Genomic DNA, 16672 nt, shown 5'->3' with positions numbered 1-16672 from the left:
CTAACCTTCCGCTACATACGTCGTGGGAATCTTTCACAACATCAATAACTCATGACTGTCCTCTCTGCTGGACCATCTGGCGGTGCATCCGATCTTCACCAGTCGCGTCCCCAGATAATGAAGAAATAGCGGGGTTCAACGCTGAGATAGTAATTCTTACTTACAAACATGATAGTGTTGCTTATACAGTCGACATTCATTTCAGGGGCCTCGGTCTCAAGTCGGAAGAGATAAAACTATCTATTTGGAAGACCACAGAGAAGTGGTATCTGGGTAGGTTGTCAAGTGACAATTTTGAGCTACTGTGCTCACAATTCCAAATAGACACCGACAAAAAACTACCCATCGACGATCAACATACACCTGACTCAGTTGCTAAACTCGTAAATCGGTGGATTGGGGCTTGTGAAGCAAACCATTCCATGTGTTTCAAGGAAGCTGTGCCACCCAAGACTGCAAGAATGCCAGCTCGATTGCTTGATCTGGGAGGTAGCGTGTCGAATACTTGGCGTATCCATGAAAACCCTGGCCATGTTCCATATTTCTCATCGATGGTCATTGCAGATACCCAGATTAATCACAGCGAATTACCATAACTTCTTGGATTACCAGCCCGACGACATTCTGCCACAAACGTACAAAGAAATCATCGCTATCTGCCGTTCTATAGCTGTTCGATACCTCTGGATCGACTCTCTATGCATCATACAAGACTACGGTGGTTTGGAATTTCGCAAAAAAGCTCCATTGATGACGGATATCTATCAATATGCTTTCCTAACATTGACCATATTGTGGGATTTCCCTGGCCTCAGTGTTTTTCGCAAGTGCCGGCCTCGTAGCATACCTCGACACAAACCCGCCGCTTCCTACAATCAACAAGACTCTACATGTCAAACAGATGAATATGTATTTGTCGAGCACAGGGATGCGTTAGATTTACAAGTCGCCGTAGATCTTGCACCACTCAATAAGCGCGCTTGGGTCTTGCAAGAACGCTGTCTCTCAAGGCGTTTACTCTACCTCGGTAATGAGCAGGTCTTTGAGAGTGTAATGAATGTACTGGCAGTGAGGTATCTCCAACTGTGCAATATCCTGCATCCAGAAGGACCAACACAGAGCGTCACTCTATGGTTGACCTATCAGGACTTGATAGAGACACCCATTGGAGTTGGGTCCTTTCGAGATATACTGGATACGATTTAACATTCGAAAGAGATAGGCTTGTAGCTATAGCAGGCCTGGCTAAGCTCATGGCCAGAAAGACAGGTGATACTTATCTTGCTGGCATTTGGCTCGAGACTTGGATGCAAGATATCTTGTGGGAACCACTCACTGGTCCTGACGCCAATCCAAGGTCAGTGTATCAAAGTCATTGTCTAGCCAAGGACATGCCACGACCGTCGTGGTCCTAGGCGATATTTCCTGGATGAGTCATGCCCGGCCCCATGCTTGCCACGGGACCTAGGATCTCACTTGTAGATCCCAACTCATACGAATCAGAGGAATTTCGACCATTAGCTCTGCTAAGCCAAACCATTATCGCCCCGCCAGGAAGCGACCCTTTTACTTCATTCGACAGCGCAGTACTGAAGGTCAGGTGTATGCTTATACCAGTGAGGTTTACCGCGACTCCCCAGGAAAAAGATCAACTATGGTTTTTCGAACACGGCAACGATATCGCATACCCTACGGATGGTATGGACTATATTCAACTAGTACCCAGCAAGCTATGGGAGATGAGTACTGCATTCCGACTGTATTTTAGCAAGCCCTTTGTCTTGTCTTCGCAGTACCTTTTTCTTCCGCCTTATGAGTATTATCACAGGCGCGAGGTGGACGACCCAGGTCATACAGAAACTACTGTTTATGGTCTTGTAGTTCAGGAAGTTGTATCTGATGATGCCAGAGAATTCATCAAGGTCGGGACATGGGTAGAGAACATTCGTCGATCGTCTCTAATCAGTCCAATAATAAGTAACACAATTGTCAAACAGGGCATTGGGAAGAATTCCGCTCTGGAAAATGAAAGTCTTACAGTCACAGAACGGGTTTTCGACTCCAAACTTGGTGAGTATGGAGAAGACAAATTTGCTTCAAAGGTAAACTTTCCTCGGAAACTTGTGGATAGTATGTTGGTGCATGGATGGAATACTGAAGAGCTTCAAGAAGAGGTTAGCTCGATGGAGAAGGCTGGGGATAAGATGATTAATTGTTCTTCACTGCCATATTTCACTACAGCGGAGCGGGATATTATCTCATTAGTATGATAGCTTGTCAATTGTAACTTGGTATCAATTACACTTAACTATTATATATTGCTTTAATGTAACAGAGGTAGATAAATAACTATTATAACAATATATATGTATAGTATATTAAGTGTTAAGTATATAATAGAATATTTAATTAATATAATAATAAGATATAAAGTTCTCTACTACTCGTTGGCTAGCCGGGAGGGGGTGCCAACTAAGCAAGCTTAGTTGGCCACAAAAGTATGAGACAAGGCGAAAAGTGTGAGACAACCCCGCACAGGCTGCTGTCGCAAAATCATGACTTTTGCCCGCCAAAACCAATGATTTCTAGGACATCAATCAGTAAAAAAGTCATATATCACGTCCATCAAAATTATGCCCTCACAATCAAATCTGAGAGCTGCTCAGGCCGTTGTTCTTTCACGCCAGCGACTTCGCCGCGGTCTCAATCGTGATGCTGCCGGCCGCCGAAAGAAGCCACTGACTCTTCGTGCTGCTGAAGCTCGATATGCCGGCTCTGCTCGTGCATCTATCGGCCGCATCGTCAAGAGACTTGAGGCTGCGAATACCGTAGATTATGAGGATGTTGTCGATCCTAAGATGGGGCGCCCGCGGCAACTCACGGATGAGGAAGAAGAAGCTATCGTGTGTTATATCATCTGGATGGAAAAGTCAGGCCTGCCTGCCTCCAAGTGGGAAATAGAAGATGCAGCACTTACTCTGCGGCGCCGCCGTGATCCTGATGCGAGACCTGTGAGCAAGATGTGGTACTCTCGCTTCCGCGATGATCATCCTGAGCTTGCGAAATCGATATTGAAGTCGAGAGAAGCTTCGCGTGCCGAATATGAGGAAGGCGGCGTTGATGATACGAAGGAGTGGTTCCAACGCCTCAGCGATGTGATGACGAAGTACAATATCGGTGCATCAGAGACCTGGAATGCAGATGAAGCAGGAGTTAGAGTCGGAATGCTACGAGATAAGATGGAATGCCTCGTTGTACGCACCAAGAAGAAGTCAGCAACAGAGGTATTTTCTCCGCAAGATCGCGAGACTTGCACAGTCATCGGCTCAGGCAACGCAGCCGGCGCAACAACGCCCCCCTGGCTGATCTTCAAGTCGTTGCCAACGCTTGAGTGGGCGTTCATTGAAGGCGATCCTGATATGCGCTTCGCTCAGTCAGACTCGGCATTCTCAAGTGCGGCGATAACGCTCGAGTGGGCGAAGCACTTCAACCGATGCTCGTGGGAGAAATCTGCTACTGTACAGAAACGTCAGCTTGATTTTTGAAGAGTGGTTTGGGTGTAATGAGCACCTTCAGGATACAAATAACCGCTTGGTTACTCACGATATGCCTCCCGCGGCGAGGCCTGATGATGAGGCTGTATGGCGGCTGCTCGTTATCGACGGCTTCACAGGCCACGGCTCATTCGAATTACGAGAATATATGATAAAGTTCAATATTCTCGTAGCATTTCTTCCGCCTCATTCAACGCATATACTCCAGCCAATGGATGTAGGCGTATTTCAATTCTGAAGGAAGCGCATCAGAAGAAGCTTCGTGAGGCGTTGCGGAAGGGAAATCTTACCTTTGGCCGGCGTGCCTTTGCAGGAGCTTTTCAGGTATGTGCCTTCTTAATCAGCCTTCACCGAAAAAGGCCCTTTTCTCACCAAAATCAGGAGATCTTTAATGAAGGCTTCACTGCCGCTCACATCATCTCGGGCTTCCAAAAAACGGGCATCTACCCTCCCACAGACCGACCTGCCATAGAATATCTTCTCAGGAAGCAGCTCAAGAAGAAGAAGACCTTCACGCCTGCTCATTTCTCACTTCTTCCCTCAGATATGCGATTTCACGCCGCTTCCAGCACCGCCGAGACCATCGGCGAGCGATATCACGATATCCTCAGTTCTCCTACGCTCGCAGGGCTCCGGCACATTCGCAACATCGTTCATGAAGCTGTGGTGCTTGAGGATGTTATCAAAAGTACGTGGATGATCGAAGAACTCGCATCGAAAAGCGGTATCACGAGAGAAAGCGAGGCCGCCGCGCAAAGACTGTCTCTGACCTTATTCCTACAGTATCGCTGCAAGATCTGCGAGATCAACAAGAGGAGGCTATCGCCGACGATAAGAAGAAGCAACATAAGCAGGGTATACGATTCACACGATCTGTCATCATCAAGGAGATGAACCGCCTCAAGGATGAGTGGCGAGAGAATAAAGAAGTTATCGTCAACGGCATACCAAAGAGGCTGCAGTTCAAGCAGTGGTTGGAGCACACAGGGAAGCAATATGACTATTTATCTATGGATACACAGCGTTCACAAATGACTCAAGCACTGAAAGAAGAGACTGACGGCTATATGATAGATACACAACTCCCTGATGATGTGCGTGAAGCTATCCGCAAGGCACAGTATGCCGCGAAGCCCCTCAGCGCCGTTGATCTCACCGGCCTCCCTCACAGTGATGATACGGTCACTTTCAACCTCACACAAGCACACGAGCACGAGGAAATGGATGAAGAAGACGAGATTCTTCCTGTAATTGAAGTCGCCGGCGGCAGCGAAGTCGAGATGCCCTCATCGCCGCCCTGTGCACCTGACTCTGAGTCATCACTACCTACACTTCCCTCAACTCCTTGTCCCTATCAACACCACACGCAGCTTCATGAGTCACTTCGTGATATCATCAGGGGAATAAGAACGGCACAAGAAGATAGCCTTATTGGCTAAGAAAACAGATATACGGCACATTTTGGCAGGGAAGCTGTTTCCCTTGCCAGAGCATCACCAGAGCCGTCGCAGTCATTTCTCCCACTCTGAAATAGCCAATAAATCAATAGAAGCTTCAAACTACGCCTTTTCATCAGTTTGAGCCTATTTTGACAAGATTTGAGTGTCATTTGATTGAAAAAAAAATGGTATTTTGGTGCAAATCACGCCAAGTGGGCATCTTCCGGGATGTCTCACACTTTTCGCCTTGTCTCATACTTTTGTGGCCAACTAAGCTTGCTTAGTTGGCACCCCCTCCCGGCTAGCCAACGAGTAAAATATAACTTGATTTTTAATTCTATTAATAATAAACTTTATTTTTATTGAAAAATTGAACATTATTTGATCTCCTGGCGTTAGCTGCTAATCCTTTGGTAGATGAATTTGCCTATGAAGTTTAGGAAACTTAGACTCGAGCAGTGATAGTCAATCATGCGATGGTCCCGGAAGCAACGCCAATCTCAGGCTTGGTCAGAGTGGATTAGTTTAAACAACTGAAAAGAAGAGGCCAGATTCTGATTGTGGATCTTGTCTCATAGGATACTAAGAAAAAGCTTTCTATGCACACTATGAGTTATCTTCAAAAAAAAAAAGTGAAAGAAGGTGCTGCATATAGCTGGCCCTCTTGTTGGCTTAAGGTTTTCATCTGCTGAGAAATACGCTTTAAAAACACCGACACTGTCTCATCTACATTACCATTCTTAACTCTACGTTTATATGACTAAATAAAATTGCTAAACATGCCTTAATAAACAGTAGTGTATTCTAATATCTCTACTATATATATAGATTTTAGTATATTCCTAGTTGCTTCTACAATCATGTATATTGCAAATGTAAATATAAGTCTAAAGCTGCCTAGCAATCATTAGTAAGTCTGACGCTGACATGCTAGTGGTACAGCAAGCTGGTACCACTAGTTAACATTCTTGTTGTTGTCATGGGCCTCCGGATCAGTCTCCTCTTCAAAGTCTCCGTCGTACAACTCTTCAATATCCCACTCATCGCCTTCCTCCTTGTTGTCGACATTATCACGCTGCTGTAAGGGTGTGAGGTAATTGTTGATCTCCTCGGATGTCATCTCGCCAAGGACGATGTCATTCACATAAGTCTCAACATCATGGTCCGCGCCCTCCACTTTCTCGGTCCAGGTATCTAACGGGTCAAGTGACATGGGGCGCATATTAAGGTCGCTCTCGTCAACCTCATGAGTGAAGTTGGACATGGGCTCGATGTCATCCAGAGTAGCCAAGACCATGCCGGACTCAGTCTTGTAGAACTTGAAGCTAGGCTCCTCCTCGCGTTTCTTGAGCTTGCCCTCCTGGACCTGGTAACCATCGTTCTTGCACTTCTGGTTCGTGCACCACTTCACACCTTTGGAACCAGGGTTGCCAAGTCCTACGCGGATCTGGAAAGGCACACGCTTCGTCTTCTTGAGACGTTTTAGAGCAGCGCTGATAGTACCTCCTTGACTGTTGTTTTGCGACTTGGGCACACATCTGCTAACCTGTTTGCCATTGGAACGAGTCGATGCAAAAGGGTACTCATCGCATGATCCATACTTGGACACAGGGGTACGGCGCCCAACACCTTTGCCCCTCTTGGTGCATCGGTTGTTGGAGCCACAGCCCGCAGTCCTACGACGAGAGCGCTCTATGCTGGCGCTCGGCTGGTCGTAAGTCAGCGTGAGGGAGAATGTGGGAGAACCGCAACGTGCAGCCCAGCAGATGTTGGAACAGATCTCCGGGATCTTGTTGCACAGGAATGTAAGGTCAGGAGGAGCTGCTGCGACCTGGGGAGTGGCACCAAGCCAGGCCACGGCGGCCACAAGGATAAGGGACTTGAAAGACATAATAGCTAGATGCTTGAGAGTGTAAATTGTATTGTGATTGATAGAAAGGTGGATGATTCTGGCTTCTCAATCGTTAGCATCAACATGGCAGAACCACCATGCTTTATACTCGAGAGCCATCCCTTCCTCTGCAGACTGGGAGGCCAGAACGATACTTCACTCCCTCGGTCTCCCCTCGAGCCGGGCGACAAAACCCATAACCATGTCCAGGTCGTGATCCTTTCAACCTATAACATTTAGCTCAGGAATAGGAGAGACAACAAGGCAAGCCATGAGGAAATGAGGTCCTTGGCATTCTCTGAGTCTTCACGAAAGAAATGCTGCTCTGCCTTTTGCGAAAGAAATGCTCGTCGGATTTTGTCACTGACCTATTTCTCTACGGTTCACAAGCAGTCCGATACAATTGCCGGCCATGTTACCCCTTGTCCGCAAGAGAGGGACGCAGCTTAGTATTGTTCTAGCCCCTGGGTACACTATAAGAATTGTCAGATGTTTAGCTTACTTTCTTGGGCTGCGCATATCTTGGCTCTGCAGTGGTACGATATGCCTGGTCACTGCCTTCTTCAACACTCTAAAACTGGACATTACCTGTAGTCGGAGATTACTTGTTGTATGTAATTCAACTGTTTGAGGCAGGTAGTTAGAAAGTGATGGGTCTTCTCTGACAATTTACATAATCATCATTGTCAACTTGGAGTTTTCAGCAAGGATTGGATGTGGTTGAAAATAACATAGGACAGGGTAGGGATATGGTGAGATACTTATATTGGCCCCCAATGAATCCGCTGCATACAAGTCCTTCTTATGTCAGCCGGATTTGGTGTTATCCAGCGCTCGATACGTTGTATTTGGAAATTATATCACCCCCTCAGCGAAACCATTCCCAGTTGATTAGAAAAGCTATTGAAATAAAGTCATTCTACAAGCATAATTTGTAAGCTTAAGATCTAAGAGAATTACTGGCTTAAGTGTAACATTGGAGGTCCTGTAATGCCTTATTCAACTTATCTCGCAACCGGTTGGTTCCAAATTTGGATACGAGCTAAGCTGATGCCGAGAGATGTATGCCAAGTGTAAGCAGCCTCGGCGACTTATTTCGCCCCGCTGTCGCACGCCTACACAGCCAGCATATTGTCTCAATTGAGGGATTATCCGGGCCAATGTGCAATCAAGAACAAAGAGAGATTCTCAGACTCTTTGCCCACGCCCACTTCCTCCATTCCAGCACCAACTCTGACATTGTTTGCTACTTGCACGTTGAAGCTTGGCACTCCTCAAGACATTCAACTATGGCGGACGATGAGCCTGTTTCATTTGATGACCATGGCGACTTTGATGAATTCAAGGCATACATCACTACTCCAGATGTGACCCGTGAACAGCTTCTTCCACGGCTCGTTCACCCCGAAGCCGACGACGATGACGCTGTTCACATTGAGGTCCACATTGGAAAGACAGCTCAAGAACTGATTCAACACCATCGGGATACCACACCCATCACGAGGAATAGCAAAATTCATCCCAGGCTGTTCATTGTCGTTGATACAGCGGACCTGGACAATCGGGGTGTTCTTCTTGTTGCACTTGATGAGTACCACGGTTTCAACGACGCCGTTCGTGGTCCAATCGATGAGAAGCGTGACGAGCTTATGTCGCTTTCCATCGCGAACGATGACTGGTATACGGCAAAGCAGATCAGCGACCAAGACAAGCCTGAAGCTGTGCCGAAGAAGTATTTTGTCCTCTACAATTTGATTTCTGATCAGGATGCATTTGACAAAGCGTTTGAGAGGCTGAATAGAGGTCTTTCGGAGGTCAACGTGCAAGATGAGGAGAATGAAGAGAATATGGATTCGGATGTTGACTCTGGTGACGAGGACGGTGAAGGCAATGATGATACGAACGAGCAGGATGAAGATGATGAGTGGGAGGATGAAGACGAAGACGAAGACGAGGAAATGGGTGAAGAAGAGGATGACGACGAGGACGAAGAGGGCTGGGATCACTATTACATAGCCTTCAAGCCCGAGGTCCAAACTCTCTCCAATGTCAAGGATACTCATCGAAACCGGGCGATAGAAAACAACCAGGATCCCAGCATGTTTGCCATTATCGACAATGAGTATGAAAGCCAAGGGACACTTATCATGAGAGTTTCTCCAGAGGATGATTCTTTTAGATGCAAAGGCGATGTTGCAGGAGAGATCTTGAGATGGATTTTCATCAGCTTTATGTCCTGGGATGAAGCGAAGGAATTTGTTGCAAGGCTAAACTAGGTTAGTTGGTACAATATATATCAAAACTGAAATAAAGTAGTTCACTCGTTATTTTCCTATCGTGTCGATAATGACTTGTTGGAGATTGAGGCCAAAGTCAAGTCGGTTGGTAGAATGAGTATGCAGAATGAGATACTCAGCTAGAGAGAAAGGTAGAAGGTCCTGATTTTCGATTCAAGTTCCGAATGAGTAACGTGTACAAGGCTTTCAAGGTTGACAATGTGCTTTGACCAACTTGCGTGGTGGAGTGTCTCCATTTCTGCAGTGTGATAAGAAAGACTCCGCCTTGTGGAGGCTGGTCCAGTTAATTCTAGCCATGTCAACCCACGTCAAGCAATTTACTCACATGAAGTTATGATTGACCCAAGATGTTATAAAGCACATCGAGGATGGGGGCCTGAGTAGATTGGGTAGATCTGCATGAATATGGGACCTTGGCAGGTGCGGTGACAGAATTCGACACAGAAATCTGTTGAGAAGAATCTATCTAACTGTTCAACAGCTACATAGACCAGTGATGAGACCGCGATTACATAGTGTAACAGAAAAAGACTATATCGGCTGATTAAAGTAGATTCACTGGCTTCTCGCCAGTTTATAGAGCTAATGAATTGGTCCGCTTGAGTGAGATTGAGTTTAACTCAAAAGCTTTACACTCCGAAATAGGCACCAGGTTACTGGATATCATCATTGGAAAAGCTGTAACCGGCCATCCAGTTGCGAGGGTCATGAATTGAAAATGTTAATAATGATAAGAATTGTTAATAAGTTGGTCTGCGCGGACAGATTAACCTTTGTTGAAACCCTTGAGGAAATAGAGAAGGCCTGGGCGAAAGCTTAAGAGATCATAAAAAGCAAGTAAATGTCAACAAAACATTAACAAAGATCAGCCTATCTTACACAACCCTAGTGAGTAGCTTCTATGTGTTCAATGCAGAAACGATCGCTCTCCTCCTCCGGGCTGGGCTGTGGTACCACGACGTAATTCCTTAGCATCCAAGCAACGTTGAATGGCATAGCATTCCGTGACATCGAGCGCGATTTTTGTGACGTCCAGTTAGTGCTCCCCACAGGGAGTCGTTGAACAGCGTCAGCAGCTCTGACATAGACGATGTTCCAAATTTCCTTCCCATCTCGGGCCGGGACAAGGCATACTGAGATCGACGAATTCCGAGAGACCGTTCTCGATGCGTTGCCTCCTTCTAGCATCCAGTCAGACCCCTGTCGATATCTAGTACTCAGACAGTCTTGATCGTTGACGTAGAATAGGTGAATAGTCTGAAATGAACCATTTGTGAGCTTCTCTGTGTTTTTTTTTTTTAATGTAAGTTAATCATACCTTTTTCGATGAGAGGCCTACTGCCAGAGGTGTGTTTGGTCTGGCCTCGAACAGCTTCTCACTTAGGTTCCAGGTCCCGTTTTCCCGCGTAGCCTCGTAGATGCCGTTGTCAGTTGCCTGGAAATAAACGTGGGCCTTGCCATCCTTCCAAATTGCGGCAATACCAGTTCCACGCTTGGCACCGAGCAATGGCGGCACAGGGAGACACCAACCAGATTCCCACTCTCCGCAACCGATCTTGATGTCTTCCTTCAAGTTAAGGTGTGCATCCTGGTACACCACAATGTGCTGGAGCTTCCCGGTCTCTTTCCCACGTCCATTGAGACGACCGATAGTTACAGCTAGCCTCGAAATATCCAGAGGTTCGAGCTCCCTATCAGTCAGCGCCCCCTTGAACCACGTTCTGTGCAAGCTGACAATACGAGACAACGTCCCGTCAAAACAATCTTCCTTGATGCGACCTTCATGTATATAATACACCCGAATCCCCTTAATCTAAGTGAAAGGTTAGCCACAGCAGTTTTGCATGTATTATGAGTCAGAATATGTATATTACACATAGAAAAAACGGGTGAAACTCACATTGTTGCCTAGGTCAATAGATATCATTGCAAGAGGGGTTTGTTGATCTGCATAGACGATAGTATTGTGCGCATGCCCGCCTTGCCACTGGCGGTTATGTAAAACCCATTCACGGACGCGAAAGTCGGTATCTGTGTAGCAAAGCACTCGAGTTGCTTCATCCACGTTCATGATGGCAACTTGTCCATCGGAAGGCTGATCGATTAAATCGAGAAACTCCATTGGGAAAGAGTCGTTGGTGAGAAAGCGCCCGGAATGAGGGAGTAGGTTTTTATAGTAGTCCAAAGGTGGGCTGTAGGAGTATAGGTTATGATTCTGAGAACATAGGAACAAGGAATGTGACAGGATTTATCAAGAGTGAAGAGTGTGGTTTAAAGATAGCTCAGGTAGCACGTTTCAGTCAGGCTTTAGGATTAACAATATTCTTGTTAATTTCATCATTAATATCATACAGACCAGAATGTCATTCATGCACCTTGTCTTCATTATGGCTCCCATGCAGCGCCAAGCTTGTTTGCTGGCATCTGTTATGTAAAAGGTACACGGCATGGCGTGCAAATAAAATCCAAAACGTCTGCAGTACCGGATGTCTTATAACTGTTGCGATTGATACGGCGAAGCCTTCACTGTTACCTACATCTTTCCACAATTACCGAGCCATTCCGACACCCCAATGTATGGTTCTGCAAATGAAATCTCAACATGCTACGGAGCCAATACCTCCGTGGACCTATTAGTCAGAGTAGTGGTTTGCGCCTAATGGATTCGATGATGCGGTTTCTGGAGAAATGACTACAGGATCGAACACATGACATGACATGAAGAACACTAGCTCCCCTATTCTCAACCGTACAAATTTAGACTCCTCTAGAGTAAACGCTTCAATATGATTCTCATTATACCTCAGGTGCCCAATAGAATAAATCGAAAGACTTATTCCCTTGCCTCTGCCCATTTGCTCAATGCATCCCTCAGTCCTAGCCAACAAATACATATATCATCCTCAAGGGAGTCACAGAGTGTGACCTCGTAAGGGCAACATACCTCTGAACACCCAAGGCAATAATTGTCTTCCAGTTATTGTTGAGCAAAACAATCATACCCCACCTAAGTTTGAAAACCGCTGACTGTCTCACAAGGGATATCCATATACGCGATGATCTTAGCTGTACTCAGAACAACTTCGAGGCCTAGACAGCACATTCTGTATACACGTCACACTATCACGCCAGTGGGAACAGCGGGCCGCGCCTAGCGTGTATATCTAGAACCCCATACCCATTTAGACATATATGGTCCGTTTATGATATGTCACTAATGCGGCATGGTCGCAGCTCGCATAACCAACCAAATCAGACCATGCCGTACTTCTTTATACTGCCTTGTTTGGGCCATCTTGCATCCTGCCACGTAGGAAGAATCAGCATGGCAACAGCTTAAAATCACAATGTCGGAATTGAACCATTTGACGATGTGGATTATATTGGATGAACGATTCTTGTCATGGATTAAACGGAGCGTCTAAACGTCTTGCCACAACTCACGATGGACATGGAAATTAGCCATACAAGTAGAATTGCAAAAATGTAACCTGACGCGTATAACTTCGAGGCATATACAGTATGATAATTGGACCACGATCCTTTACTGCCAATGCCAATTTGTCTTGGCGAGTGGGTGAACCGAGTCATCAGCGGGCATGCAAGGCTTGTGGGTGTCTCTTCGAATTGCAACACAATCCCAATACGCGTTTCCAGGATTTATCAACCCCGAAACTGTGGGGGACTCTCTTTGATCACCAAGAAACCCTCACTGCTGCGTTGAGATCGGAATTTAACCAAACTAACTGACAGCATTGGTCTCGCCATTTCTCTCAAGCAAAATGCAAGCCCCGAGGCTTCTTGTGTAGCTGTGCAAATTTCAGTCGCGGTTCTGCCACGTGAAACGCAAGAGGAGGCTGCGACTGAAACCAGGTTAATTCGGATATTTGACTGACAAAGACTAGAAAGAGGTACGTTCCAAACTTGTTCACAAAATACCACCATCATGACCTCATCTGATCCTAGTAGGGTACATTTCTAGACCTTTCAAAGCCCTACAATACCAGCAAACCGATACACATATCTTTTAAAATTAGACTCACTCCCTTTAAATTAATCTTCATTCTCAAATTTTATATATATTGGTTAACTTGTTTAGAGAGAAATATCTGATGTCTATATGTGAAGTGAGCTTTCATTGACCCTGCTCTTAGGTGTTCTAGCTAGTGGCAAGCTAGCTACCGAGGTAGGGGAAAATCTGATGTCTAAGACTATGATCTTGGTCCTTGAAACAATCCAGGCATGCTCTCGATTTCTCTCTGTAACTCCAGCGCATGTTCGGACCCGTCTGGAAACTCGTAAGTTCCAAGGAGGCCTTGTCCAACTAGAGTTCGCCGAACATATTTAGGTTCGATTTCCACCATCGCCGTCTTTGCATTTATCAAAGTCGCAAGTTGATCTTGGCAGTGTTCAAAGCACCTAGGTGATCGTGGATTTCTCTCTTGTTCATCTATTGTGTTGATTATGATTTCGTATGGGTGTTGGTCAACGATCTGATAACACTTCAAGCCACCACCCTTCTGGGTGAGGACAATGACTTTTAAGCAAATCGTGGGATCGACTATCTTGCTCTGAACATACTGAACTTCGCCCTTCAGCTTCACCTTGTCGTGCTGCGGTAAGAAATATAACATTAAATCCAGCAAGTAAGATATATTGGCTGAGACGACACATAGAATTCCACCACCGTACATGTGATATATTGTGCCAAGATTGTAACTGTAATAGAAGTTCGCTGGACATGCTCCAAAAGGCACCATCTTCGTAGGTAATAGAAGTCCATGTTGATCAACTTTAGGACATTTTCGTAACATATCCGCAGCGATCTCAACAATGTGAGGCTTCGTCGTCCGTTTTTGACGATCAGTTTGCCACATGATATATTGTGTATGATAGAGAAAGTCCCACAGAGCGGTTGTTCGGTTTCCATGGTCCAATTTTGAACGAGGATAAAGCGCCGCGTATGACACAACAGCAGTTGGGTCAGCACCTTGTGAAAGAAGCCTCCGCAGTCCTGACACTGGGATTTCACTTCTCTCGTCCCAACTCAGGTTATGCCACGGAATGTTTTGTAGGACAGCGGAAGCCAAGTCAGGATCCATGTTTTCTACCTCCAGATCGAAGATTGGTCTGACTGTTGCCACGATCGACGCAAAAGGAGGCGGTGGCCATCGCCCATAGCCGGAGACCAGAGTCCCGTTGACATAGAAAGCCTTGATTGACGTACATAGATTCTTGACTTTCTTCATTTCGCCCTCGGAAACTGCAAGTCTTAACAGTCTGTGCAATCCTTTCACGAGGTCGAGAGCGCTGATACGAATATTGTTTCGAGGATGCAGTATCCGCAGCCAGCACAAGGCACCATAGAAAATAAGCACCTCCACCTCGCAGTCTGACATTTCGCTGCAACTGATAATATTTTGGCCTGATTCTGTACCGATAATAAAATCATATGCTGTGCGATGAACGAACTCAATTATGCCATCCATCTTTGACACTCGTCCGTAGAGATTTGACGACCGCTCAACCAAAGAAACCTCCAGAAGACCAGCACAAGTTGTGAGTATCTCGTTCGTTGTAGTTTCACAGACCACGTTCAGCATGTTATAGTCAATGTCTTCAGTAAACGTGGCCAGTATACCTCGGATATCTGGCCGGCTCGCACATGCCATCTTTATGACTTGGAGTACCCCAAATCCAGGGCATTTTTTCATACATTCGTCTTCCTTCATAGATTTAAACCCGACCATAAGGCGTAGGTATGTGGCTGCTGACTTTCGATAGAGAGGCTCATCATCGCCCAGTCTTTTCCACATGTCGTAGTACAGATCCTCGAGCTTTTCGGGAAGTTGTTCCAGTCGTGAGATCAACATTTCCTCCGAGTCTTTGTTCTTAATACCCCGTATAACACTCTGTGTTGCAAGACGGGTCCAGAGGAATACCCCCCCTGCTTTTTCGAGAAGTTTTTCGACTAAATCGGAAGAGAAGTGTGGACTGGATGCGAATCTGGTCTCAAATTGCTGGAGCCTTCCCTGGATCCACTTTCGCATATCCGGTGCAGTCAAGTCATGCAGTTTGAGATTAGGCACAGTGTCCAATTCCTCCTTTAACCATGGCTCCGGTCGGCTAGTGACACAAATCTTGACTGTTGGAAACCGCTTGAAATTTGACAGTATCTTCATGATGGCCTCTTGCCCACAATCGTCAACGAATTCGTCAAGGCCGTCAATGAAGATGCAGAGATTCTCTTGGTCCATTGCCAACTCCAAGACCTTTAATAAAATGTCGTGCAGCTCTGAAACTGACCAGTCATGGTAAGACTCTTTACACTTCGAACTCGGAAAAGATTCCATTGTGATGTTCATAAGCTCGTTCTTGTCTTCTAACAGTTGATGCAACATAGAGCAATAGAGACCTTTTATGTTGTTTTGCAGAGATGTCCCGAGCTTCCAGAAAAAGTGTGATAGTATTCTGGTATTGGGATTCCACTGCTTCAATAATGCTTGGGTGGCGTCCTTGCTCGCGACATACTTGATGAGTGTACTTTTGCCGGAACCTGGTTTACCCTGGATCCAAAACAGTTGCCGATCTGATTGAAGCCAGTCCGCAAAGCTGTTCCAAAGCTGATCTACCTCTTCAGTAGAACCCTCAGAGGAGCCCTCGGAACTCGTCGTGGATTCGGCAGTCCCAAGGGGAGTTTCTACCTTGTTGCGGGCCATCTTCTCGAATGACTCTAAGATCTTGTCAAAACAAGCATCCTCTGGGTGAGTGATAGCGTTCATCCGCTCATTCATCTCCTGAAATCTGAAGCTTCCGAGAAAGCGCTGCCGCTGAGCTGATATGGCCTCTCTCGTTTCTCGATCCTTTGCCTCTGTCGTAATATGAGCATTGACAGAGTTCACAATTCGGGTGTTTTCGTTAGTGACGTGTTGTCTAGTTGTGGTCGCCTCATCTTGCAAAAGCTGTTCTATTTTTCTGTGGCCTTCAGCAATGTGCGAGATGAATGCTTTGAGTTCCTGGTCAAGATTGTTAAAGTCTTGACGCTGTTTGAGGAGGCCTGCTTCATTTTGGTCACTACAATCATTAGTCTCGACATCATCTAAAAGGCTTTGGATATAAAACTAGCCAAATGCGGGTGATCAATAGAGTCTGCATAGTCTCTGTGTGCCGACGCAGATTGTTGTCAAGATCGTTCAACTTGTTTTTCTTGCGCCAGGTCTCAAGTACACTGCGCGCTGCTACAATCAAGTTTCCTTTGCCTTTCCTGTGAAGCTCAGTTATCTTTTTCACTTCAACTGAAAGTTTCGTCGCTACTGATGTGCATTTTTGGGCAACATCAATCAGGCATGTCTCTTGTGGCGTAGCTGCAGCCTTGCAATAAACCTTGACGCGATCTGCTGCCTGTACCATGGCCGACGCATTTTCTTCAAGGACTAAATCAGGTGTTTTCTGACCACGGTATATGTCCATGCAAAACAGTGTTGTCTCGTG

At 46.0% G+C, this 16672-nt stretch overlaps 6 protein-coding genes across 6 annotated transcripts; 3 read left to right on the top strand and 3 right to left on the bottom strand.

Moving 5' to 3' along the window:
* Positions 1-51: 51 nt before the first annotated feature.
* Positions 52-1206, top strand: FPOAC1_007113 (uncharacterized protein; the record flags this gene model as incomplete). The annotated part of the gene is made up of 4 exons (XM_044851581.1): positions 52-101; positions 176-273; positions 325-510; positions 584-1206. 4 exons carry the CDS (start codon positions 52-54, stop codon positions 1204-1206), a joined length of 957 nt encoding a protein of 318 aa, XP_044710293.1.
* A 230-nt stretch (positions 1207-1436) lies between these two features.
* On the top strand, positions 1437-2270 carry FPOAC1_007112 (uncharacterized protein; the record flags this gene model as incomplete). The annotated part of the gene is made up of 1 exon (XM_044851580.1): positions 1437-2270. The coding sequence occupies one exon, from the start codon at positions 1437-1439 to the stop codon at positions 2268-2270; it is 834 nt and encodes a 277-aa protein (XP_044710292.1).
* Positions 2271-5948: 3678 nt separating this feature from the next.
* Positions 5949-6884, bottom strand: FPOAC1_007111 (uncharacterized protein; the record flags this gene model as incomplete). Its single annotated transcript, XM_044851579.1, has 1 exon — positions 5949-6884. The coding sequence occupies one exon, from the start codon at positions 6882-6884 to the stop codon at positions 5949-5951; it is 936 nt and encodes a 311-aa protein (XP_044710291.1).
* A 1289-nt stretch (positions 6885-8173) lies between these two features.
* Positions 8174-9160, top strand: FPOAC1_007110 (uncharacterized protein; the record flags this gene model as incomplete). Its single annotated transcript, XM_044851578.1, has 1 exon — positions 8174-9160. The coding sequence occupies one exon, from the start codon at positions 8174-8176 to the stop codon at positions 9158-9160; it is 987 nt and encodes a 328-aa protein (XP_044710290.1).
* A 906-nt stretch (positions 9161-10066) lies between these two features.
* FPOAC1_007109 (uncharacterized protein) lies at positions 10067-11303 on the bottom strand (the record flags this gene model as incomplete). Its single annotated transcript, XM_044851577.1, has 3 exons — positions 10067-10438; positions 10500-10994; positions 11082-11303. 3 exons carry the CDS (start codon positions 11301-11303, stop codon positions 10067-10069), a joined length of 1089 nt encoding a protein of 362 aa, XP_044710289.1.
* Positions 11304-13562: 2259 nt separating this feature from the next.
* Positions 13563-16602, bottom strand: FPOAC1_007108 (uncharacterized protein; the record flags this gene model as incomplete). Its single annotated transcript, XM_044851576.1, has 3 exons — positions 13563-13631; positions 13975-16255; positions 16589-16602. The coding sequence occupies 3 exons, from the start codon at positions 16600-16602 to the stop codon at positions 13563-13565; spliced, it is 2364 nt and encodes a 787-aa protein (XP_044710288.1).
* Between the last annotated feature and the right edge of the window lie 70 nt (positions 16603-16672).

This window comes from Fusarium poae, chromosome 2 (genome assembly GCF_019609905.1).
Source record: "Fusarium poae strain DAOMC 252244 chromosome 2, whole genome shotgun sequence".
Taxonomy (NCBI): domain Eukaryota; kingdom Fungi; phylum Ascomycota; class Sordariomycetes; order Hypocreales; family Nectriaceae; genus Fusarium; species Fusarium poae.
Note: the sequence above shows the minus strand (reverse complement) of the source record. Positions and strands in the feature narration are given on the sequence as shown.